The 26,629-nt window shown below is 37.8% G+C and overlaps 1 protein-coding gene across 3 annotated transcripts in view; it reads right to left on the bottom strand.

Annotated features, from left to right (window-relative positions):
* IMPG1 (interphotoreceptor matrix proteoglycan 1) overlaps positions 1 to 26,629 on the bottom strand; it is a 316,264-nt gene that overhangs the window by 80,863 nt on the left and 208,772 nt on the right. For all 3 annotated transcript variants that reach the window (XM_088471628.1, XM_088471631.1, XM_088471624.1), the window contains exon 11: positions 18,640 to 19,280. In XM_088471628.1, the coding sequence (XP_088327754.1) occupies positions 18,640 to 19,280 (641 nt within the window). The remainder of the gene's footprint in view (positions 1 to 18,639; positions 19,281 to 26,629) is intronic.

The following is a 26,629-nucleotide window of genomic DNA, read 5'->3' on the forward strand; positions in this document are numbered from 1 at the left end:
TGATTACTCCCATTCTGAAAAAACAAAATTCTGACCCTAACACTCTCTCTAATTACCGTCCTATCTCCCAGCTCCCATGCCCCTCCAAGCTACTGGAGAGACTTGTCTACACCCGCCTCACACACTTTCTTAACACCCACAACTTATTGGACCCACTTCAGTCTGGCTTCCGTTCCCAGCACTCCACAGAGACAGCACTGACTAAGGTAGTAAATGATTTGGTCACTGCCAAGGCTAAAGGCCATTACTCACTTCTAGTTCTTCTAGATCTCTCTGCTGCTTTTGACACTGTTGACCACTCTCTTCTCGTACAAACATTACAATCCCTAAGTCTTAAGGACACAGCCCTTTTTTGGTTCTCTTCCTACCTATCTGATCGCTCTTTTTCTGTTCGTTTTTCTGATTCTGCCTCCTCTTCGCTACCTCTATCAGTTGGAGTACCGCAAGGCTCTGTCTTAGGTCCTTTGCTATTCTCAATCTATACCACCTCTCTAGGCAAACTAAACCACTCTTTTGGATTTCAGTACCATCTGTATGCGGATGATACTCAAATCTACCTATCCTCTCCAGATTTATCACCATCTGTATTGGTCCGTGTCACTGAATGTATTTCTGCCATTTCATCTTGGATGTCATCTCGCTACCTGAAACTTAATATTTCTAAAACAGAATTAATTATATTTCCACCGGCCAATAACAGTTACCAATCTGATCTCTTTATCAATGTTGATAACTCAACAATCCACCCCACAAGCTCGCTGCCTTGGTGTCATCCTTGATTCTGAACTGTCCTTTGTTCCCCACATTCAATCTGTCTCAAAATCATGTTACATACATCTAAAAAACATATACAAAATTCGACCATATCTCACACAAGACACTGCAAAAACTCTAATCCATGCACTCATTATTTCCCGCATTGACTATTGCAATAGTCTCCTTACTGGTCTTCCCAAAAACAGGCTATCGCCATTACAATCCATTATGAATGCAGCTGCAAGGCTTATCTTCCTTGCCAAACGTTCATCGTCTGCTGCCCCGCTCTGTCAGTCCCTCCATTGGTTGCCGGTTTTCTACCGTATTCAATACAAAATACTGTTACTTCCACATAAGGCTATTAACCGAATTACACCAACATACATCTCTTCACTCATCTCAAAATATCTCCCAACCCGACCTCTCCGCTCAGCACAAGATCTGCGTCTCTCATCGCCGCGCATTACTTGCTCCCATTTACGGTTACAGGACTTTCTTCGGGCTGCACCCACTCTATGGAATGCCTTACCACACACAATAAGACTTACCTCTACTCTTCAATCCTTCAAGCGTTCCCTGAAAACTCACCTCTTCAGACAAGCTTATCAGATTCCAGAACCGACCACATAACCTTCATTGCTTCCATGTCTTATCACATCCCCTCTCACAGTCCACACATAACCTCACATATTGTCTTTCTTTCACATACTCCTGACATTTTGCTGACATTCCTGTGTGACTGGATCATGCAGCCCACCAAGAAACTCTGCATTCTGGCCGGACCAAATTGCAATATATAGCACCTATCCTTGTGTATCAATGCCTATTTCCCTATAGATTGTAAGCTTGCAAGCAGGGCCCTCTTCCCTCTATGTCTGTCTGTTATTACCCTGTTTTGTTCTATCAATGTTTCCAATTGTAAAGCGCAACGGAATATGCTGCGCTATATAAGAAACTGTTAATAAATAAATAAGTCAGTGGCCTCCTAGCAGTTGTACTATATGTAAAAGGGGTATTATGGTAGCAAGCCACCATACCCTCCATATCGGAAAGTCATAAGATGACATGCCAAGTCAGGGTTATCTAAAATGAAGAGATGTACAGGTTGAGTCTCCCATATCCAAATATTCCGAAATACGGAATATTCCGAAATACAGAATAATTTTGGCATGACTGAGATAATGAAACCTTTGATTTTTGATGGTTCAATGTACACAAACTTTAAGGCACAAATTATTAAAAATATTGTATAAAATTACCTTCAGGCTGTCTGTATAAGGTATATATGAAACAAAAATGAATTTAATTTCTGTACACAAACTTTGTTTGAGCCACAAAATTATTGAAAATATTGTATAAAATTACCAGCAGGCTGTGTGTATAAGGTGTATATAACACATAAATGCATTCTGTGTGTATATTGGGGTCCCATTTCCAAGATATCTCATTATGGTATGCAATTATTCCAAAATACGGAATATACCATTATCCAAAATACCCCTGATCCCAAGCATTTTGGATATGGGAGACTCAACCTGTATTTGCATCTAGATTAGATTTGTTTCTTAGTATGTGACAAATTTTATGGGTGCAACAGACCTCATCTGACATCTCGCAACCATGTTGGTGGAGGAATGATTGCAAGTCAAGTATATTCCCTGTGCAACCAATCACAAAGATATCTCAAAATAGCTGCATGATTGTAACACAAGACAAAAAACTAATCCACCATTATACTTAGCCTTCTGTAATTTATATATACTGATATGTGCACTTTTCCCATTCTATATGAATCTCCTAAAAAGGATGTTAATATGTTTCTCATCCTGCTGGGGGACAAGAGGAAGAAATTACAGGAGTTATTTGAGTTAAGGGAAGGATACCATATTAACTAAATTATTATTATTATTATTATTATTATTATTATTATTATTATTATTATATGAACTATTAACTAAAAAACATCACTGTAACTGTGATCATACTTGTTTCAGTAAAAAATGATGGGAAAGTGCAATTCTTGTACTAGAAACCCACTAATTTAAACTATTTTCAAGAAATGTCATGTGCCATTTAAAATGAACCTTTTACATTTATTTCCATTGAAAATATCTTTGAATAAATTTGACTTTTATGTTTTTTTGCATGCCTACTTTTCTGTGCCCGCTGCTGACATTGTGGTAATCTCATGTATATTAATCTTTCATGCTATAATCAAAATTCTCTTCCACACTTCTGTATGATCAGATTGTCTGTGTGAATTCTGTGCAGTGTTAATATTCTGAGTTGGTTTAATCCTTCATGTATGTTTGATGAATGCAAATTTACCTAATGTGAAACTACATATTTTATCTGATCATCCTTTATTTAGATGTACAAGGTACCGGTATGGACTTACATGTAGTGCTGATTAGTTCATCCATAAAGTCAAGAAGTGGTTGATGCTTAGGAATACATTTTATAAAGGCAAGATTATATTGTACTTCAGATATGTGCACAACATTTTCCTTATTTGGGCTGATGGCAAGGTGAACTTTGCTCACATTGTTGGTACATCAATGGTAAACAGAAAAGTAATAATTCCAACTAATCTCCTAAACCTAGTGGTAAGATATTTGGGTCTGAAGGTTTCAAAGAATCTGCCAAAAAACAAAAACTGAATTACAAAAATAATTTCTTACTGTTCACTTACCTTCGCAGACATCAACTATCAACGAGATTCCTAAAAAAATTCTAAAGAATTTGGGTATTATCTTGTCTTAACCAAAATAAAAAAAATTTGCTTATTTAAGTATTTCAAAATTTTCAAATTTAAATAATAAACTGAATAATGGTTTCTTAAGCCTTATACAGGCAACAAGGACAAGGTGTATCGGTGCACTAGTCGATTAGTTATATAATTCTGAAAACATAACTTTTATTAGATATATGCTATAATATATATCCCCTCTAGGGAAACATAGCTGCGAAGTATTAAAAATATAGATTAAAGAAAGAAATTAGAATTAAAATTGAACTAAAGGTCTTCTCTACTCATAGGGTTATATAATAGGTGCCTTCTTATAAAGAGATCAACTATCCTATCTGTGATCGAATATACTTTAAATTATACATCTGTGTTGATCCATATCTTGGATCTCCTCTATGAACTCCCACAGTATATAAACTGTGTAAATGATATTAAATTAATCAATGAGGATTGGGAGGTTATAATCAATGGTTGACAATTTTATTGTACAGATATTATATTATGAGGACATTATTAATGAATAAAAAATCAGGTAATCCTATTGTTCTTAGACTGCCTTTATCTCCAGGCATATATTCATCAACACAAATGGTGTTCTTTTTAATATGTTCACACAGTTCAGTGACGTGATACCATCACTGGATATCCCATATACATACAAGAAAAAATTCACAATGTTGATTAATCACAGTAATGATGTTTAGCTAACTCCCAATATTCTTAACTACTTCACCATTTAATGTTCAAATTCAGCATAGTTCAGCTAAATTGGTGGTGACATGTTAAGTGTTTAGTTTGAATCCAAATGTTGCAGATTCAACTGCTTCTATAGTGTCAGCAACTTTGTATCATTTGCAGGTTATATTGCTGAATTCAAAACATCGATGTCATACCGATTGTATCACTAGTCCAATCGTCACTGCGCTGATGTTTAAGTTGCCTTTATATATCGGCAAATGTCCATTAGGCACATGTGACTATTTTAATCTAATATTCTATATGGGACTATCCCTGAGGTTTAAATATCTTTTTGGTATCAGCGCCTATGCATCGATTAATCACTGCAGATTATATTAATGCAGTCAAAAAAACACTGGTGTCACACACTATATACTGATAGTAATCCAATAGGCTATCATATTAATCTGCCTTCATATATATGCAGATATCCAATAACAAATGTGGCTTTAAGGCAGCAATATTGGGTTATCTTCTTGTCTCAGTATATACTCGTCACTATAATTAGCTTTATCATGTGGTTAAACTGGTGAATGATATATATATTATTCTCCCTTAGTGTCTCATACACAGAAGAAGTCTCCAATCACAGATATAATTAATTGCAGTCTCATTAGCTGCTATACGGCATCATGTATGCTCACAGAATACATTATGTCTGCTGCACAAATATGGTTAATTGCAGTCACATTCGCTGCTATACAGCATCATGTATGCTCACAGAATACATTATGTTTACTGAACTATCAATTAGTGTTATACTGATGCCAAATATTAGTTGATCATCTGTTGAATATGAACCCAGCACGCATCTATTATCAAAGCCGTAATCGGCATAATGTGTTTGTGCGCACAGAGAGAGACCCTCAGAGAGGTCCGATGCGCATTTCGCCAGCGGCTTTTTCAAAAGATCAACCCGATGGGTGTGTCTAGAGGGTTTAAATACCCTTACCTGTTCCATACCGGCCAATAAGAGCTCCGTAAAAATGGAGGTTTGCGAGGCAGGAATAAACATTGCTTGCCGATTCTTTCATCAGGCAAAAGCAATGGATTGTGGAGAAAGTGATTCTATTATGATAAGCTTATGGATTTAACTGCTCATCCATCCATGGGTGAAATGAGGAATTCATTTACATGTTGTTTCAATACTTGCAATCCAATATATCAGATATCTTGGCATTAATAAAAGTATTATTCCCAATATAAGTTAATCATATTGTACTGACTATCCTGGGAATAAGCTCATAAATTAGCCAACATTATTAAGGGATGGTATTTATTCATTACTCAAGCCCATTAATATATGCATATGTATAAACATATCCATCTCATATATCCTAAATGTGTATTAAAATAAAATAAAATAAAATAAATTAAAATAAAATAAAAGTGCCGTGATGGTGCAAATCTTTCTAAATAACAAAATAAGTGAAATTAAATATTAAGAGAGAGAATAAAAAATAAAAAACATATGACTCTCAGTTGTGACTAAATAATTGAATAAAAGACAAAACCAACATAGATAAAATAAATGTAAGTAAAGCACCGTGATTAAATAGATTTCATATCAATTATTAAATAAAAAAGTGAATTATAAGAATAATTAACACCCCATAGGATAATTAATTATACATTGTGAATAAACAATATATATATATGACTCATAGGGGTATATTCAATTGGCCGCAAGGTTTTGCGAGGAAAAAACCTTGCACCCCTCGCGGCCAATTTAGAAATCCCGCGGGTATGCGCGCTCCCGATACCCGCGGGATTCAATTAAAAAAACAGTGGGCACGGGGTTTTCATCACTGAAAACCACGCGCCACGTAAATTTAAAAGAAAAAAAAATCACTTACCTGTCCGGGTCTCCGCGGCTCCCGGCGGCCTCCCCTCTCTCTTCTTCCTGGAGAGGGGGCTGCTGGGGGCTGATGGGAGGAGCAAGGGCTGCTGGGAGATGTAGTTCTCCCAGCGCCCATTCCGGGGGGGGGGCCACAAACACCGCACTGGGTGTCACACACACACTCATGCACTCATACACACACACACACACACACACCACACAGTCACTCATACACACTTACATACACCATACACACTGACATACTCACCGCTGCTGCAGAAGAGCCGGCTCCCGACGCTGGATGCAGAAGAAGATGAGAAGACAGTGCTTCGGAAGGTGAGTAATTAAGGACTAATTAAGCTAATTGGATACTTCCAATTGCTTAATTAGTCCTTTGGGGAGGGGGTGGGGTTGTCAGAGCAAGTACACGTGATTTTTCCTAAGAACATTGATTTCTGGAAAAATCATGCTTGCTCAGGAGGTGCGCAAAAAAAAACCTCCCAAGCGTGTTTTTATAAAAAACACGCACCTAATAGAATAGCAAAAAACCCGCACCTGCAGGAAATACCTCGCAGGTACGGATTTTTGGCTTTTCTCGCAGCCAATTGAATATACCCCATAGTGTATATAAAGAATATATATATAAAAAAAATATATATATATATAAATATAATACCATTATAAGGATAATTAATAATTAATCAATGCATTGCTAATATTAACAGGGGATACCCTTTCTTTCTGAAATATGAAATCATAATTTCATATCCAGAATTAGTTATCCAATAGTTGGTTCACAGGAAAGCAAACCCCAGGGGTGGACGCTTCCCATCAAAAATATGAGACGTGCTTCTCTTTTGAGAAGTTGTTTAGTCATTTCTCCTCCCCTTATCAGTTTTGATTTTTTGCCATTATGAATGCCTTCAGTAGATGCGGATTACTTTGATGATGAAGTAAAAAGTGTTTAGCCACTGTCGTTAATGTTTTAAACTTTTTTTGATCTGCGTCTGCATTGTGAATATTTCCTGCATGCTCTAGCAGTCTTTGTTTAAAAGGTCTGCTGGTCATGCCAATATATCGAACATTACAGGGACACATCACAGTATATGACATTCCTTGAGTTACAATGTAGGAACTCTTGAATTTGCCAAATATGATTAGATTTGTCTGAAAATTGTTTTGTATTGACCATATGTTGACACGCCTTACAGTGTCCACAGCTGAAAAAAACTTTGATTTGTATTCCAGTAGTGGACTTTGATCTAAAATGGCTATGTACCAAGGAATCTCTTAAATTTCTAGATCTTCTCCAGCAGATTTGTACTCTGTCTCCAATGATGGTAGCTAGATCTGAGTCTGCCTTCAACACATGCCAATGACGTTGAATAATCTCTCTGATTTTTTGGTTCTCCTGACAGAATGTGCCAATGAATCTTATTGGTTGTTGTTCCTGTTTCCTTGTCCTTAATTTGGATTTAGGATGAATTAACACCTCTCTTTTTTGCGCTCGGGCTGAATGCAAGGCTTTTTGTGTAGATCTTTTACTATATCCTCTTGCCCTTAGCCTCTTGTCTAGTTCTTTAGCTCTTAGTTCAAAGGTCTCATCCTCACCACAATTCCTATGAGTTCTTAAAAATTCCCCTTTTGGTATACCCATGATCACTGATCTTGGGTGGGAACTTGTAGAATGTAGGATACTATTTGTAGCTGTTGGCCTTCTGTATCTGTTGGTAATAAGATAACCGACAGTCCCCGTAGACAACCCCCGTCTTTGGAGCCTGGGCGGTTGGACCTGTGAGCCCCTGTGCCCATTTGTCTAGCTTGTTATGCCCTTTGCTTGCCCAGGATAGTGGCTGTAACATCAACCCAGCCAGCTTGTTTTTCGGGAGTCTGATGGTGCATAGGGGACCCTCCCCTCTTGCTTGGTCATCTTGTCTATAGGGGCTGTTCAGCGTTAGACAGAGCCCAGTACCTGTGTGTTAACCCATCCTTACAAGCGGATAATATTCTAATAGATACTTACCAGAGTCCACTGTGTCGATGATGTGAAGATACCTATCTAAAGAATGTTGCACCTCCACGGGTAATGCCCTGCCTACCCATGCAGTAATCTCCTGAGTCGCTTTCCCCAAAACATCATTCTGGTCCTTTTCAAAGAGAGATTTTACGTATTTCTCCGACTATGCCGTCAAAGAAAACAAGACAACAAAAACTTCCAGCACCAATCCGTTTTCCTACTGTCCCTTTATCTAAAGTCGGACAGATACCTTCCCCAACATCTGGAGCGTCATCTATGTCCACTTCACGGGATTCGATTTCAGCTGCTGACCTAGCACTAGACCTGGATGTTAATGCACCACTAACTACACAGGCAATGTTCCAGGTTTTCACGGCATTTCGGTCTGACGTGTTAAAGGGAGTGGATACTTCCATTCAATCTATCCGAGCTGATATTCTGGGGCTGGGAAAGCGTACAGACCATATAGAGGTGAAGATGCAGGAATTGGTCTCATCTTATAATGAGCTCCTCTCAGCCCATGCAGAACTCCAATCAGAGGTTTCATCTATGAGAGATAAAATGGCGGATATGGAAGATCGCTCACGAAGAAACAATCTGAAGATTCGCGGTGTCCCAGATTCTGTATCTAATGCAGAGCTACCAGATTAAGTTTCAAAGTTGTTTCTTAAATTGGTGCCTACGGCTTCTCAACAAGACTTGTTAATTGATCGGGTACATCGCCTTCCCAAACCGAGATCATGAGCTGGAAATTACCCACGAGACACTTTATTGCGTGTCCATTTCTTTCATTTCAAAGAGCAAATCATGCGCGCTGCACGTCAAGCTGAGGGCACAGACACCTTGGGGGGCCTTCAAATCTTTCCTGATCTGTCTGTGGCTACTCTGTCCAAAAGGCGCTCTTTCCAGTCCATTACTACAGCTCTAAGAGATAATGACATCACGTATCGTTGGGGGTTTCCCGTAAAGCTTCTGGTCAGCTACGAGGCTTCCTCATACGTAATCTCTACTGTGGAAGCTGGAATTAAGCTTCTGGCAGAATGGGACATCCCAGTGTCTACTCGTGCTTCTGGCTCCAGCGTTCAAGTAACTCAAGACTTGTCTAAAGCTACGTGAGATTACTACATATATACAGCTATTGTGTTATCTCTGTTATATTCTGGTCAGCCCTGTTTTATCGATAGGACCGGAGATATTAGATTACATTTTTTACATGAGATAGTCATTTCTTATGTATCTCCTATCATGTCTTTTATTGTCTGATTGCACCAAATTGAATAACAAAAATCTGTATTTTTGTATTTCTGTTAGTTTAAGGGCCTTATTTACTAATAAGAAATTAGAGGGGGGAACCCTTAAGGGTTTCCATCCTTCCTACTATTGCAAAAAGTCTTAATTTGAGACTCTTTTCTAGTACATCTATAGTCAAATAAGCATGTTTAATGCATATTGTTTTTGTTACTGTGTGTAATTCAGATTCTGAAAATTCCTATAGTATTACTATTACTATTATTATTGTTGTTTTGTGGGTTTAGCGACTCCACGTTTATACTGTTAGTAAAGTGGACGAGTTTATGTTAGTTTATGCTTGGAATTAGCTAACGTGCATATCTGTCATCTAGAGAGACTTGAATAGTCCTTACGCACTCTGTATTGGCGGGGCTGCAGATGAAAAATGAGTCTCTTGTAGTGCTACAACTTTAGCCCTGTGTCTATGGAAGGTGGACAAAGCAAGCCTGCGCTTGTTAGGGGAGTTCAAACCATGTACATTTAAAGAAAAGAATTGGACCATAATCTATAGACCATAAGTAAGAGACATTAGATTGACAAAAATACCCAAGGTTCTAGCGGAGATAGAGTAATACATATCCATATATATTATAGCATATATCTAATAAAAGTTGTGTTTTAAGAATTATGTAACTAATCGACTAGTGCTCCGATACACTACCTCTTTTCTTTTTCCTTGTTGTATATATGAATAAAAGTAGTAGGTAGCACACCACCCTTTATATACAAATTCTGGATAGTAAATATTGAGTATATATTTATAGGGTGGTTGTCGAATAGAATCTGCGGTGTTCCACATTTTTCATATGTGAATCGTTGTCTACACAAACTGAAGTCTTCAGTTTCTAACATCAGCACGATTCTTGATAGTATCAACTGATACTCAAATTTTGATGAGAAATTGACTATAAAATTATTTTGTTTTTACCCCTCTTGCAATTAATTTGCATTTATTATTGTGTTATCTTTCCGGCCAACTGGCCAACTTCAGTATAAATCAAGATCTCACTAATAGACAGGAGAAATGGCGAAATGAGGCAAGCAATTTTTTCTCTAATGAAAGTTTAATCAGAATAGGTGATAAAGATGATTGGCCTACAGGCCTACAAGAGTTGAAGAAAATTTTACTCAAACAATCAAGAACACGTTGGAACAGACTAACGTTTGACAATTATGTGAAAAGTAACATGATACCTAGGGGTCTAAGACCTAGGGTATTCCCATCCTTTGAACTGGCCAATGAGTCACTTAAAAAAGAATGGGAAGATACCCTCACCAAATGTTCCTTTGAACTTAATAAGATTCTGATTAAACATGATGAGATCATTTTAGAACAATGCACAAAGGAGATAAATTGCATAAGTGAGAAATTGAAACAATTTGAGAACCTTGAAAATTTTCAAAAAGCATATCAAAAACACATTTTGGAAGTAGAAAATATTGAAAAATTAATCATAGAAAGGAAAAAACTTAAATTTCAATGAGATAGAAACGATTATGCTGAAGATCAGGTTTTCCAATGGAGGAAGCCAAAGATCAGGATGACTAAGACCGATTATAGTTATACCACCTCAGAAGTAGACTCATCGGACTGTGATAACTGTGGTACACCATCAACCTCTAAGAAATACACCTTTGGTCCGAGAGATTTTTTAGGGAGAGGACAGGAAGATCAAAATCCCAATATAAAAGGACCAGGAGAGGGAGGAAGAAACCTAAGAACTCGGAATATGGGAGGAAGATGGGAGAAACCGAAGACGTACAGGAAGAGATACTAGTAGAAGAACCAATGGAATTGCAGATTATCAACTTATCAAATAAAATTCTCACAGAACAACAAAAAAAGATCTTAAGCAAAGGCCTTTCCTACTCTCCAACACAAACCATGAATAGATTCGAGTGGGAAAAGGATCTACATCTCTTTGCGACGAAATTATTTCTCAAAAAGCTCTTCTTAAATAAAGATAATTCATTTGGAAATTGTAGTAATAACTCTCAAGATAAAGAACCGAACACTAGTGATAAAATTTCTGACCCCAGATACATCTTCGATACCACAGAAGAAAAAGAAGCTCTGGAAAATCTAATTGAGTTACAAAATAGTAATGGGATACATGAGTCTTCAGTAACAATCCCTGATAAATACCCTTTGAAGAAAAAATCAACATTCTTTCCTGAAATTAACAGTAATCCATATATTAGAATATTTACAGAATTGGTATCACAGGACCTAGATCAGTTACTATACAAAAAAGGTCGAATCAGTCGTAATATAAGCAAAGAAGAACATGAAGCCCTAATAGATATACAGAAATGGCCAGATGTTTTGATAAAACCATCCGACAAAGGTGGAAATATAGTCTTATGGCCTAGGGAAATGTATGTGAAAGAAGCTGAAAAACAACTGTTGGATTCCCAATGTTATAAGAAATTGTCATCCAATCCAATGGATGATTTTTTGAAACAATATAACAACTTAATTCAACAAGCCAGAGATGCGGGCGTGATAGATAAAACTCAATTTGAATACCTGGAGGTAAAAGAACCAAGAGTGGCTATTTTCTATATGTTACCGAAAGTCCACAAGGATAAAGTTAATCTGCCTGGTAGACCGATTGTCTCTGGTATAAACAATTTAACAGAAAAAGCAAGTTGTTTCATCGACAAATACTTGAGATCATTTGTCACAAGTCTCCCATCATACGTTAGGCATACTATGGATATTTTGGCAAAAATAGAAGACCTTATTATCACCCCAGGAACATGGTTGGCCACATGTGATGTGGAATCTCTTTATACTAGCATCCAACATAATAAAGGACTACATGTGACTGAATATTTTCTGAATATGGATATCTACTCTGAATTTAATATCTTTTTGGTTCAACTCTTGGAGTTTGTGTTGACTAGGAATTTTTTCACCTTTAATGGAGGCTTCTTTTTACAGCATAGAGGGACTGCAATGGGGACAGTGTGCACACCAACCTATGCTAATTTATACATGGGTTGGTGGGAAAAGGAACACATTTTTACGTAAATCAACGGACATCATACCCAGCATGTCCTTCTCTGGCTGCATTATATAGACGATCTCTTCATAATATGGGATGGAGAAAAAGAAAAACTTGAGGAATTTATATCCTTCCTTAATTCTAATACCTTGAATTTAAGACTGACGATGGAGATGAGCCAATGGACAGTGAACTTTCTAGATCTGTCCATATCAGTCAAAGAAGATGGTCATCTTATTACTGACATATACAGAAAGCCAACAGCTACATATAGTATCCTACATTCTACAAGTTCCCATCCAAGATCAGTGATCATGGGTATACCAAAAGGGGAATTTTTAAGAACTCATAGGAATTGTGGTGAGGATGAGACCTTTGAACTAAGAGCTAAAGAACTAGACAAGAGGCTAAGGGCAAGAGGATATAGTAAAAGATCTACACAAAAAGCCTTGCATTCAGCCCGAGCGCAAAAAAGAGAGGTGTTAATTCATCCTAAATCCAAATTAAGGACAAAGAAACAGGAACAATAACCAATAAGATTCATTGGCACATTCTGTCAGGAGAACCAAAAATTTGAGAGATTATTCAACATCATTGGCATGTGTTGAAGGCAGACTCAGATCTAGCTACCATCATTGGAGACAGAGTACAAATCTGCTGGAGAAGATCTAGAAATTTAAGAGATTCCTTGGTACATAGCCATTTTAGATCAGAGTCCACAACTGGAATAAAAATCAAAGCTTTTTTCAGCTGTGGACACTGTAAGGTTGGTTAACATATGGTCAATACAAAACAATTTTCAGACAAATATAATCATATTTGGCAAATTCAAGAGTTCCTAAATTGTAACTCAAGGAATATCATATACTGTTTGATGTGTCCCTGTAATGTTCAATATATTGGCATGACCAGCAGACCTTTTAAACAAAGACTGCTAGAACATGCAGGAAACATTCGCAATGTAGACACAGATCAAAAAAAGTTTAAAACATTAACAACAGTGGCTAAATACTTTTTACTTCATCATCAAAGTAATCCGCATCTACTGAAGGCATTCATATTGGAAAAAAAAATCAAAACTGATAATAGGGGAGGAGAAATGACTAAACAACTTCTCAAAACAGAAGCACCTCATATTTTTGATGGGATGCGTCCACCCCTGGGGTTTGAATGAGAGGAATAATTACTCTGCTTTCCTGTGAACCAACTATTGGATAACTAATTCTGGATATGAAATTATGATTTCATATTTCAGAAAGAAAGGGTATCCCCTGTTAATATTAGCAATGCATTGATTAATTATTAATTATCCTTATAATGGTATTATATATATATATATTTTAATATATATTCTTTATATACACTATGAGTCACACATATATATATATATATATATATATATATATATTGTTTATTCACAATGAATAATTAATTATCCTATGGGGTGTTAATTATTCTTATAAATTCACTTTTTTATTTAATAATTGATATGAAATCTATTTGATCATGGTGAGTTACTTACATTTATTTTATCTTTGTTGGTTTTGTCTTTTATTCAATTATTTAGTCACAACTGAGAGTCATATGTTTTTTATTTTTTATTCTCTCTCTTAATATTTAATTTCACTTATTTTGTTATTTAGAAAGATTTGCACCATCACGGCACTTTTATTTTATTTTATTTTACTTTATTTTATTTTAATACACATTTAGGATATATGAGATGGATATGTTTATACATATGCATATATTAATGGGCTTGAGTAATGAATAAATACCATCCCTTAATAATGTTGGCTAATTTATGAGCTTATTCCCAGGATAGTGAGTGCAATATGATTAACTTATATTGGGAATAATACTTTTATTAAGGCCAAGATGTCTGATATATTGGATTGCAAGTATTGAAACAACATGTAAATGAATTCCTCATTTCACCCATGGATGGATGAGCAGTGTTAAATCTATAAGCTTATCATAATAGAATCACTTTCTCCACAATCCATTGCTTTTGCCTGTTGAAAGATCGGCAAGCAATGTTTATTCCTGCCTCGCAAATCCCAATTTTTATGGAACTCTGATTGGCCGGAAAGGAACAGGTAAGGGTATTTAAACCCTCTAGACACACCCATCGGGTTAATCCTTTGAAAAAGCTGCTGGCGAAATGCGCATCGGACCTCTCTGAGGGTCTCTCTCTGTGCGCACAAACACATTATGCCGATTACGGCTTTGATAATAGATGCATGCTGGGTTTATATTCAACAGATAATCAACTAATATTTGGCATCAGTATAGCACTAATTGATAGTTCAGTAAACATAATGTATTCTGTGAGCATACATGATGCCGTATAGCAGCGAATGTGACTGCAATTAATTATATCTGTGATCGGAGACTTCTTATGTGTATGAGACACTAAGGGAGAATAATATATATATATCATTCACCAGTTTAACCACATGATAAAGCTAATTATAGTGACGAGTATATACTGAGACAAGAAGATAACCCAATATTGCTGCCTTAAAGCCACATATGTTATTGGATATCTGCCTATATATGAAGGCAGATTAATATGATAGCCTATTGGATTACTATCAGTATATAGTGTGTGACACCAGTGTTTTTTTTACTGCATTAATATAATCTGCAGTGATTAATCGATGCATAGGCGCTGATACCAAAAAGATATTTAAATCTCAGGGATAGTCCCATATAGAATATTAGATTAAAATAGTCACATGTGCCTAATGGACATTTGCCGATATATAAAGGCAACTTAAACATCAGCGCAGTGACGATTGGACAAACTAAACACTAACATGTTACCACCAATTTAGCTTAACTATGCTGAATTTGAACATTAAATGGTGAAGTAGTTAAGAATATTGGGAGTTAGCTAAACATCATTACTGTGATTAATCAACATTGTGAATTTTTTCTTGTATGTATATGGGATATCCAGTGATGGTATCACATCACTGAATTGTGTGAACATATTAAAAAGAACACCATTTGTGTTGATGAATATATGCCTGGAGATAAAGGCAGTCTAAGAACAATAGGATTACCTGATTTTTTATTCATTAATAATGTCCTCATAATATAATATCTGTACAATAAAATTGTCAACCATTGATTATAACCTCCCAATACTCATTGATTAATTTAATATCATTTACACAGTTTATATACTGTGGGAGTTCATAGAGGAGATCCAAGATATGGATCAGCACAGATGTATAATTTAAAGCATATTCAATCACAGATAGGATAGTTGATCTCTTTATAAGACGGCACCTATTATATAACCCTAATTTCTTTCTTTAGTCTATATTTTTAATACTTCGCCGCTATGTTTCCCTAGAGGGGATATATATTATAGCATATATCTAATAAAAGTTATGTTTTCAGAATTATGTAACTAATCGACTAGTGCACCGATACACTACCTCTTTTCCTTTTCCTTGTTGTGTATATATGAATAACGGTAGTAGGTAGCACACCACTCTTTATATACAAATTCTGGATAGTAAATATTGAGTATATATTTATAGGGTGGTTGTCGAATAGAATCTGTGTGGTGTTCCACATTTTTCATATGTGAATCCTTATACAGGCAAGTAATAAATGCCAGGAGATTGCACCAGTAACAACATTTGGTGGCAAAAGTCTACAAGTCAAATGAGTTGGTAAGGAATATTGGAAGTTGTTGCAGAAAATTAAAGAGTATGATAAATCAGTAGAGTAGCCTTTTGACATGAGGGTGAGTGATCATGGAAAAATAGGCTCCCCATGCCCAGGTGTTTAAAAGGCCCATCAAACAGCCAATGAGCCCCCATCTATAAGTCGTGTTTTGTGCCCCTCTTATCCATATGTCCAATTTTATGCCCACCATCTGAATATCCTGTATTGTGCTCTCCCCGATGGGATAGGTTCTGAGTCCAAGTTCAATGCCAGTCCTGCTGCCGCCAAATTTAAAGACGATAAGCAAGGGTCTTCTTCAGGAACCCAAATGGGGTTTCCATAATAGGAAAGGTAGCTCTATTAGTTGTTTCACATTTTGATCACTGCAAGATATTTGATCAGATCAGTACAATTGATCATAAATGTATGTAAGTTAAGATTTTGAACCCAGTATAATCTTTATCTATATCATTTAAATAGATAAAGAGAATCCAGTAAATCAAATAATACACAAAATGACACATTTTTCACTCATGTACAATATTGGTCAAAATGATCCCAACATAAAATAAAGTAAGTGAACCTCTGGGATTCCATGACTAACTTCAACAAATATTTGTGGTAAATGTATAGGAGCGCAAGTTCAAACACTGGGCCTGATTCATCACGGATCGCAACTGTTACAGCGTATGCAGATCGGCCGATGGTGCATACTGCGCATGAATATTGTGGATTCTGATCGCACTGCAATCACTTACGCAGACCCAAAGCCATGGCAGACCGAGTGAAGGGATGACAGCATTTAGGGGTGGTGACGGGGGAGTGGTTGGAGAAACACAGGCATGCCTGTCCAGTTGAACGGCGGGCAAGCCTGCGACGGCATACGTAGCTTGAGTACTCACTGCTTGCAATGTGTTTAGCATTTTCTGAGTAAGGTCAGACCTGCTGTAATTGTGGGGCCGATGTTACTTGATGTTTCCATTGTATAAGCAGGACTGCAAGGTATTACAGATGTAAGATAACGGTAGTGGGCGTCTCTATACTTTCTGTGTGATGGCATTGCGATTGCATACATTAGCGTATTTTTGCAGCATACCTGAGTGCATAATCCCAGCCGCGATAATAATAGCTATCCATGATGAATCAGGCCCACTGACAATATTAATTGTTCTAGTAATCATCTTGCTCATCCAGGTGGATTTTGGAAAACTTTAAACAGTCAGAAATGTTCTTCTCTGAGAGAGGTGGCTTCTCAATTGCTATCCTCCCATGTACAATACATTTTTTCACTGTATGCCAGTAGCAGAATTATGAACCTTGAATTTATTCAGCCCAATATAGGTTTACATTACTATGTGGATCTTAGTGGTCTCCCATAATATTATATCCCTTGGAGTGATTTTTGTTGGACAACCACTCTAGAGGATTGGTGAAGGCCAAAATATTTTATTGTTGTAACCTTTTCTAGCTTGATAAGCATCAACAATACTTTTTTGCAGGTTTTTAGAAATCACCTTTGTTGGTGGCTTGGCATGTGTACACATACCTGTGTGGTGAAGACCAGACTTCGGTGCTTAAGTCTCCAGTTTATGTATTTTAAATAGGGCATTGCCAACCAAACTCACATCTGAATGTCACCCAAATAATTGAATCTTCTGACTCCTTAACTAAAGTGATAATCCAAGCGGTTTACTTAATTTTTCTGACAACGACATTTAATGTTGGATAATTTTTTATCACTATTTGATTTATTGTGTTCTCTTCATATATTATTATGAACACAATTCAGGTCACATGTATGTAGAAAATGCTAAAATGTTATATCACTAGTGTATAAATATATGTATATATAGTATCTATCTATCTATCTATCTATCTATCTATCTATCTATCTATCTATCTATCTATCACTTTATATACTGTACACTATGCACAATAGGGATCATTGTATATAATACTACAGATTTATGCAGATTATTTCTTATGGCAGTGCATATTGTATATAATACAGAATTATCTTTCTGATATATGTACTCAAATACCTGCTTACCAAAACAAAAACACAACCATAGCATAGTATAGTATATTGTAAATGTACAAACTACAATCACATTTCAAAAACAATATTTATGATGCATTGTAAATTTGTATGACATTTTTTAAATAAATGCAGCCACATCCACTCTTGTGAACCAAATCAAAACATGCAAATGTTTTCTTTTTAATCATAACATTGTTAACAACAGGCCAGTGCTGATATTATTTAATAACAAATCATATTAGTAGCTGTTTTAGTGAAGTGCAAGAGTTATTATTGCTTGTTCATCGGATATTGTAAATGACCTTGAATTATTTAATTACATTTTTGCTATTTCTACATTAACAGACCTTTTACTTATCATCTCTCAGCAAGAGTTCTATATAAAAAAGACACAACATAATATTGTCTTTCTTTGTTGGAAAATAAATACTAAATTGTAACCTACATACATATAGCACAGTTCTATCATGTATACACATTTACTCATCTCGTTAATGAATGTTTACCTACCAGGTGCAGGAATTGCTGTTCAAGTGCTTTGTATTCTGGGGAACTTTTATTGAATAGGTCATCAGAAAATGGCATGTTAGTCACCCGAAGGCTAAAGAACACAACAAGCTCTTTTCCTTTATCAGCAGAAGGAGCAGTGCTAGACATAGAATTCTCTAATGAAGAGAATGCTGCAGTATTGCTGGAGAGAGTGCCTGAACTTGATGTAGAATCTGCGCTTCCTTCCGGTTCTTTTGTACTCACTACACCTGAATTTTCCTTTTCTCTATCACTGCCATGCATTTGACTTTGTGAGGCTGTTGGAGTTGTATCTTCAATTACTTCTATTTCCGGATTTGTGTGTTCTTCAGACACTACTACTAGTTCTGGAGCAGAGTCTTCAAATACTCCTATTACTGCCATAGTTGTTCTTTCAACAATGTCTACTTGTACTGGGGTTACCTCTTCCAGTAGATTTGATATAACTTTAGTACTAGAGGTAGATATAGCTTCTTCATCTGTAAAGGGATGCTCAGACGGTGATACGACCAATATGATTGAATATGTTGGATCTATGTAGGCAGGCAATGTTTTAATAGTACTGATAACAGCTGGTACTGCAGTTGAAGAGTCATCTTTTGGAAAAACAACATTAATGTCACCTGTAATAAAAAAAAATACAAAAGTGCTAAGTATATTTATTAAAAACTTGTTTTGTCTTTTAAATTAAGTTTTCTTTTTTTTTTTTTTATAAATCTGCAGATGTTTCCTATTATATAGCAGTAGGTGGAATATCTATTAATACATTAGAGTAGGTTATTCCTTGTTCTGTTTTCTAGCAAAACGGGTACCTGACAGTATATAAACATTCCTTCCACTTCTTCATTTGGTGTGCAGGGGCTTGTAAACAAAAACCCAGAGGCACTATTTAGAGGATTTTGGGCCTGATTCAGACCCACTCGCGAGCGGCAGTCCGCTCGCAAGTGGGTCGATGTTATGGACTGAGCATGCGCACGACGGAGGGAGCTCCGTCGTGCGCATGCGCCAGACGCGACGAGCGAAGGAAAGTCCTTCGCTCGTTGTGTCTGATCAAAGGGGGCGTGCTGTCAATGTTGATTGACAGCACGCCCCCTTTGGTGGGCGTGCCGGGGGCGTGCCTCCCTGACGGGGGCGTTCCCACGGGAACGCCTCCCGTCAGAAGCCGGCCCACTGACATCACTAGTGATGTCAGTGGGAGTGATTTTGGCTCTGATAGAGCCAAAATCACTCCGGAGCTTGCGGTTGAAAACCTCAACCGCAGGCTCCGGCTCGCAATTTCGATGGTCGCGATGGTCTCGACCATCGCGACCATCACAATGCACGCTCGTATAGCCTGTGGGTGGTGACCCACAGCTATATGAGCGTCCAGGAGGACGCTCCATGAAAATGGAGCCCAGCCCTCATTCAGAGCGTGCGCTCTGCTCAGAGCGTACGGCTCTGAATGAGGGCCTTTATCCTCTAGTAGTGATAGGGTCAGAATCTCTGTTCTGGCCCCATTTAAGTCACTTTTTTGAGTTTCTTCAAAATCTATAATCAGACCTGACTGCTTAGCACATTTCTGATGGCACTTGGTGCGTGTCTTGAGTATGGGATTGGCAACATCTAATGAGTCAGGGCTAGCAATGGTGTACTGTATCTCATTTGCTAATTTAATATTATAACATGTGTGTTAAACATTAACTTGGCATACTATCAAAGCTGGCCCAGTATATAAAAGTGTTTATAGAAAGTGTAATTGCAGAGTTTTGTTCTTCGCAATACCACTCAGTATAGTTTCTCTGTACACTGCCAGGGTTTAACCTATATCACCAGAGGGTGTATATTTTAAAACATGTCTATTTAATAAAGTCCTCTGGGGTGTAATGAGAAATAGGATGTTTGTTCAATACACTGGCATACAAATCTTAAAATATATTTGGTCTCTGTCACCTATATTCCAGGAGTATTTATTATATTATTGTTTACAATTCCAGCATGCAAGTCAAAATGTAATACCTCTATAAAAGGGATGGGGAACCCTTTTTCGTCCGAGGGCCATTTTAATATTTATATCATTATTCGAGGGCCTGCTGCAGGCCACGCCCGCTCCATGTGATGTCACACTGGGGAAGGACCACAATCGCCGGTGATTACAGCAATGCCCGGAGCATCCTGAGGATGCTTCGGGGAGCTGTAAGGACAGCAGTGTGACCGTCTGATGCATCCTAAGCGGCACTGCTGCATAGCTTCTGGCTGCAGGGTGCCAATCTAGACACCCTGCAGCCAAATGAGGCTAGCAGAAAAAAGCTCAGAGGGCCAGACCAAATGATTCCGAGGGCCTTATACGGCCCCCGGGCCTGAGGTTCCCCACCCCTGCTCTATAACAAAGCCAAACTGTTTCTTGCTGATAAATCCTTTATAACTCTAAAATTGCATATTTTTAAGTTGTTACACTAAATCATTGTTACCATGTTTGTGAATACATCACACTGTATATGTGTTTTTTAAAACTGTGTTTTTATAATGACTTTTAAAACTAAATTAGAAAAGTAATCCTAGTACTAAATTAAATATATAATTTTATCAAAATGACACGGCAACTATTGGCCCTAAGAAATCATACAATATTTTTTTCATTCATTTAATTTAATCACGTGTAAAAGTTATAGGGATAACCATCATCCTTGTTAATGTACTGCCTACATATTATGCAGCTCTTTACAGACAATGTTTAATCATCCTGCGCCATTGCTACTTACAGTATATATTGTATATTAAAAGAACACACAAAGGTGAAGTTTCTTAGGAGACACTTAAAACCACAGCGTAAATGTATTAAGCTGTGGTTTATCAAAATCGACAATATTAGCAACAGCCTTCAAAATTGCTGAAAAGCTGCATTTTTGATAAACCTCATCTTAGTACCTTTACCCCTAATAGTATGTTCTTGGGCGGTGAGAAAAAACCCAACACAATAGTGTCATGGTTGAACTGAAGGCATTGCGTGCTCACAGTATATCCATTTATAGGAGTTTAGAAAAGGATGTATAGAGTACAAAATAATATATTGTCTGTAACAAACCCACACGTACAGTACGTACACAGACACTATAAAAATTCAATAATTTACAAAGTAGACAAATGTAATTAATATTTTTGAGCTATCTAAACTAGCCTGGAAAGACAATCTGGCATTTCTATCATTTGCCAGAAAGGATAATGGGTCTGAGAGTATTCATGGGCTTGCTTGGGCTCCAAAACTTCCAAGATTCTGCTTCTAAGGAAACAGTCATGCTCTGGAGTCACCACATTATCTGCAAAACTACAAGACAGTTATACCTCTTTTCCACCAAAAACCCAGGTCAGACCTGGGTTTTCAGACATGGTTCCAACCCAGGTGAGACACAGATTACACAGCACCATCGATCTGGGTTATTCTCAGGTCAGCCCCGTTCACACTGAACCCAGGTCTGCCCTGCTAAACTTGTGAGGTCATAAAAAGTGAGAGGTGAATGCTCCACAACCACCAATCAGCTCATTTTGGGCATGATCCAGGTCGGATAACCCAGGTTGCGCTGTTTACACTGCACCATTACCCAGGTCCATCCTGGGTCCGACCCTGGTAGCTACCTGGGTTGGAATGCTGGGTCTCACTTGACCATGGTTATTTTTCAGGGACCCTTTTAGACTGAGCTGCGACCTGGGTAGACCCAGCAATAACCCGGGTTTTAGCTCTGGTGTAAAAGGGGTATTACAGAGCATTGGAACAAAACCATCAATGGTGAGCAAACATTACAAGCTTACCATCGATGGCAAAAGAAAAAAGTTATCTAACATGGTTCTAATGTTTAATAATTCTATTGCCATCCTTTTACTGAAGACAGAATGATGGTCTTTCTGCCATCTCCACAGACTGGTTATATATAATGTACTTTACTCTCTGCTCCTTCCTTGAGAGAACCTAGGGCCTGATTCAGATCTGTTCGCTAAGATGCCTACTCTCTCTCTGCTGCCGATGGTATGCAGTGTGTATGCATTGTGCGCATGCGTATGCATCAAAGTGCGCATAGACAGCCCAGCAGAGTGAGTGACAGGGAAGCTGTTTGTAGGTGGTAACAGGCACTGCCCATTAAAAATGGGGGAGTGGATGTGCAAATACAAACGTGCCTGAGCATCTCAACTGCATTTTCGAGGTGTGCATAACTATAGGACAGCATCATAGTGCATGTCACCTGGCTTGTTTTTACACTGAAGTGCTCGCAGTGCTTGCAGCAGGGTATGGTCAACCTCAAGCGCTGTGATAGCATCCGATGTTACCTGATGTACCGATGGTTTCATACACTTCCTGGATATGACGTGTACAAGTGGGCATCTTAAAACAGGCTGGTGGGTGTCTGCATACACTATGTGATCGCTCTCTAAGAAATACTGGGCGTGCTAATGCATTATTGTGCGATTGCACTGCCTACGCAATTTACATACACACCGTGTGAGCGATCGCATCTAGCTTGCGGCTCTGAATTAGGCCCAAAGTCCAAATAAACAAACTTTGGGCCAAATGTGACGACTTCTAGTCTGTCAAAAGTGCTAATTTTTCAACAATATTGCCACAGGATTTAAAGGGTGACTGGTTACTGGAATGCCAATCCAATATCTGATTGATGTACTATAGGTATATTTCTGAAAGCATTACTACCTGATCCTAACATGGCAAATCATATTGTTTTAAAATCACTTTCTTATGCAGACTCTTTGAAAAGTAATAAACCATAAATAAGCACTGTAGGCCTCTAGTAGAAATGATGAAATATATGTCTGCAGCTGCAGTGAGCCAAACAAAATTACAGTGCACTCTACAACATAAAACATCAGCCCCTGTCAAATCACATTTCAAGTAACAGCGGCTTAGAAAACCAATTCTTTTTACAGCATCAGTTTGGATTACTTATGCAGTATACCGTACTGTATATTAAGACGGGACAAACTGAATATTTATGGAGATATTCTAGGTAACCAAACGGATTACTGTTGTCCAATGTTTTTGGTTTGTTGCTCTTATGTGATATTCTACCTGTTTTCATATTTGTATTAAACACACATTGTAATGGTGAGAAAAAAATATATCTAAGCATAGATATAACATTGACAAAACACAGCAAGGGGTATGTGTGGGAGAAATTGAAAACAAGATAATCATAATTTCAACAATGTCCTTTAGGCATATATTATTATAATTCCCATGAGACCTTAACCATGCAAATATGAAATGCTAGATTGTGTAACAGTAGCTGTTGGAGAGCTACTTTATATTCTAGTTTTGTATTTATACCTCATTGTATTAAAGGGCTCACAGCTTCAGCAATTAAGTATTTAAGTAATCCTGTAATAAGCAGGTACTATTTTATCAGTTAAATGTGTCATCATTGTGGGCTTTTTTGTAGCTAATTAAATAGGAAAAATAGTCGATCACAAGGCACTTCTTAGAAGCTCAACACAACTTATGGTGCGTACACACGTAGCGATTTAAATGATTGATTTGAACGATAACGATATCGTTACCATTATCATTCAAATCGGTCATTTAAATGGTCCCTACCAACTTACGATCGACCAGCGATGCGCGGTCATGTATGGACGATAGTGATATCATCCATCTGTGCATGCAAGTCAACTTGCTCGATATCGAGCAGATTACTAAAGGGACCTGCGATTGCTGATCACGGGTCGGTATAGTCGTCGGTGAGTAGGTGGTTTGCTGGATGATCACACGGTACGATCTATACCACCAACGACTTGAAAGATATCTTTCAAAGATCTCTTTCAAATAGATCTTTGAAAGATATATTTCAAAGATATCTTTCAGTGAAGTCATCCTGACACATTTCTGAACAGGCAGAGTTGACAATGGAATCGGTATGTAATGCTTGTGGCTGTTTAGCCGTCGGATCAAATACCAACAGCGGCAGCCCAATGGATCGAAATCCCGACTGCTGCAGGTAAGTACCCTATCCCCCTCTACTCTCCCTACCCTAACCCTCTCTTAGTGGTGCATAACCCTAACCTCCCTCCCTAGTGCCTAACCATATCCTCCCCCTGTTAGCGCCAAAACCTAACCCCCCCCACCCTGCATCCTAAACCTAACCCTCCCAGGGGCATGCTAAATCCCTGCCGGATCAAATACCGACAGCGGCAGCCCGACGGATCGAAATCCCGACTGCAGCAGCTAAGTACCATAACCCTCTCCTCTCCCTACCCTAACCTTAACCCTCTCTTAGTGGTGCCTAACCCTAACCCCCCCTACTGCCTAACCCTAACCTCCCCCCATTAGTGCCCCGCAACCTAAACCTAACCCTCCCAGGGGGGTGCCTAACCCTAACCCCCCTAGTGGTGCCTAACCCTAACCCCCCTTCCCCTACTCTAACCCTCCAGGGGGGGTGCCTAACCCTAAATCACCCCCACGGGGGTCCCTAAACCTAACCCACTCCCCCCCGTGGCTAAACGCTAAGACACCCGGCTTACCTTCTTTCGGTATGCCGGGTGTCTGGATTTTGTAGTGGGGCTAATGACAGGCGTCGGGATTTTGACGCCTATCTTTAGTCCCATGTCGGGATGTCAGTGTCGTGATATCGACGGGCGGGATAGCGCCCGCCGTTATGCTGACTGCATCCCGTTGACAATATCATGCAAGTTGGCCTGCATGAACAGACGATCATAGATATCGTTATCGTTTATGCGGGAACGCGCATCATTGGCTGTTCACTCCATTAAAATGAACATTATGAACGATATATCGTTGAACGATATAGTTATCATTCATATCATTCATAGATATTGTACCGTGTGTACGCACATTTAGAGTCATTATGGTATAAAATCATAAATCATGTTCCTAGATCTATTAGGGGAGGTGGTCGCTCACAATTATTGAAACTTGAATCACAATAGACTTGCACATTCACTCCAAAAGGACTTAATGAACATCTAGGTTTGCAAGCCTTTTTAGAGTTAGCATTTTTATAGTCTATTTCATAAATATCTGTGCATTTTTCTACTAGTTTGTGTACTTGAGTCATGTTATTATATTTAGGATTTCCTAATTTAATAAATAACACTGTAGTAGCATAATAATTGGTACATTTTTTGCAACAAGTTGCCTTACGTTCATTAACTTGTGTGTTTTGATATTTTTTAATCTGCATAAGCTCCCGTAGTGCAGCTCTAGTGTAGCCCTGGTGATGGGTGTTTCACTTTGTTGCGATGTTAGTGAAGCCACTTCAGCAACGAACTCCCAGCGTTTGGGCACATGTGGAATTTGCTATTTGTGGTAAGCTCATTTTATGTATTATTATATTATTTGAAAATCAGAAATCTGAAACATTGATAACTATACAGGGGCTCTTTGTTGTCATTTGCAAGTCGTCCTGAGTGCCTCCATTGTACATAATTATATATAAATATATATGTATTAGAGATGTGCAGAGTCGGATCGGTTTGGATTTTCCCGCCAAGTTAAGATTTTTCACGCCAAATTTCAGGTCTCAGACGGAGGCAAAATGTCATCTTTTCATGGGCAAACATCATCTTTCATGGACAAAATCTGAACTTGGTGGGGAAATCCGAACCTATCCGAGTATGCACATCTCTAATATATATATATTATAGTGAAAAGAGAGGCCAGGTGGATCCAACAACTGGACACTGTGGCCCCAAAGGGCCTGAATGAGATGAATTCTCTCAATGTCTTTATTTGAGATTCTGCATCTGTAGCTTAAGCTTATTTTTCAAAATCCAATGATAAAAAGAAAAAAATTCTCTTGCCTGGAAGGCACATTAAACAAAGATTTATTACCTGCATAATTATTTTTTATGAAATTTTTTTTTTTCATTATTTTTCTATGTTTACATTTTTTTTGTTTACATTATATTTTTCTATATATTTTGTTGGTTGTACGATTTATATATGATAAATATGGTTTTGTATAGGTTAATAAAT

Source organism: Taudactylus pleione, unplaced genomic scaffold (assembly GCF_031769625.1).
Source record: "Taudactylus pleione unplaced genomic scaffold, aTauple2 ptg000015l, whole genome shotgun sequence".
NCBI lineage: Eukaryota > Metazoa > Chordata > Amphibia > Anura > Myobatrachidae > Taudactylus > Taudactylus pleione.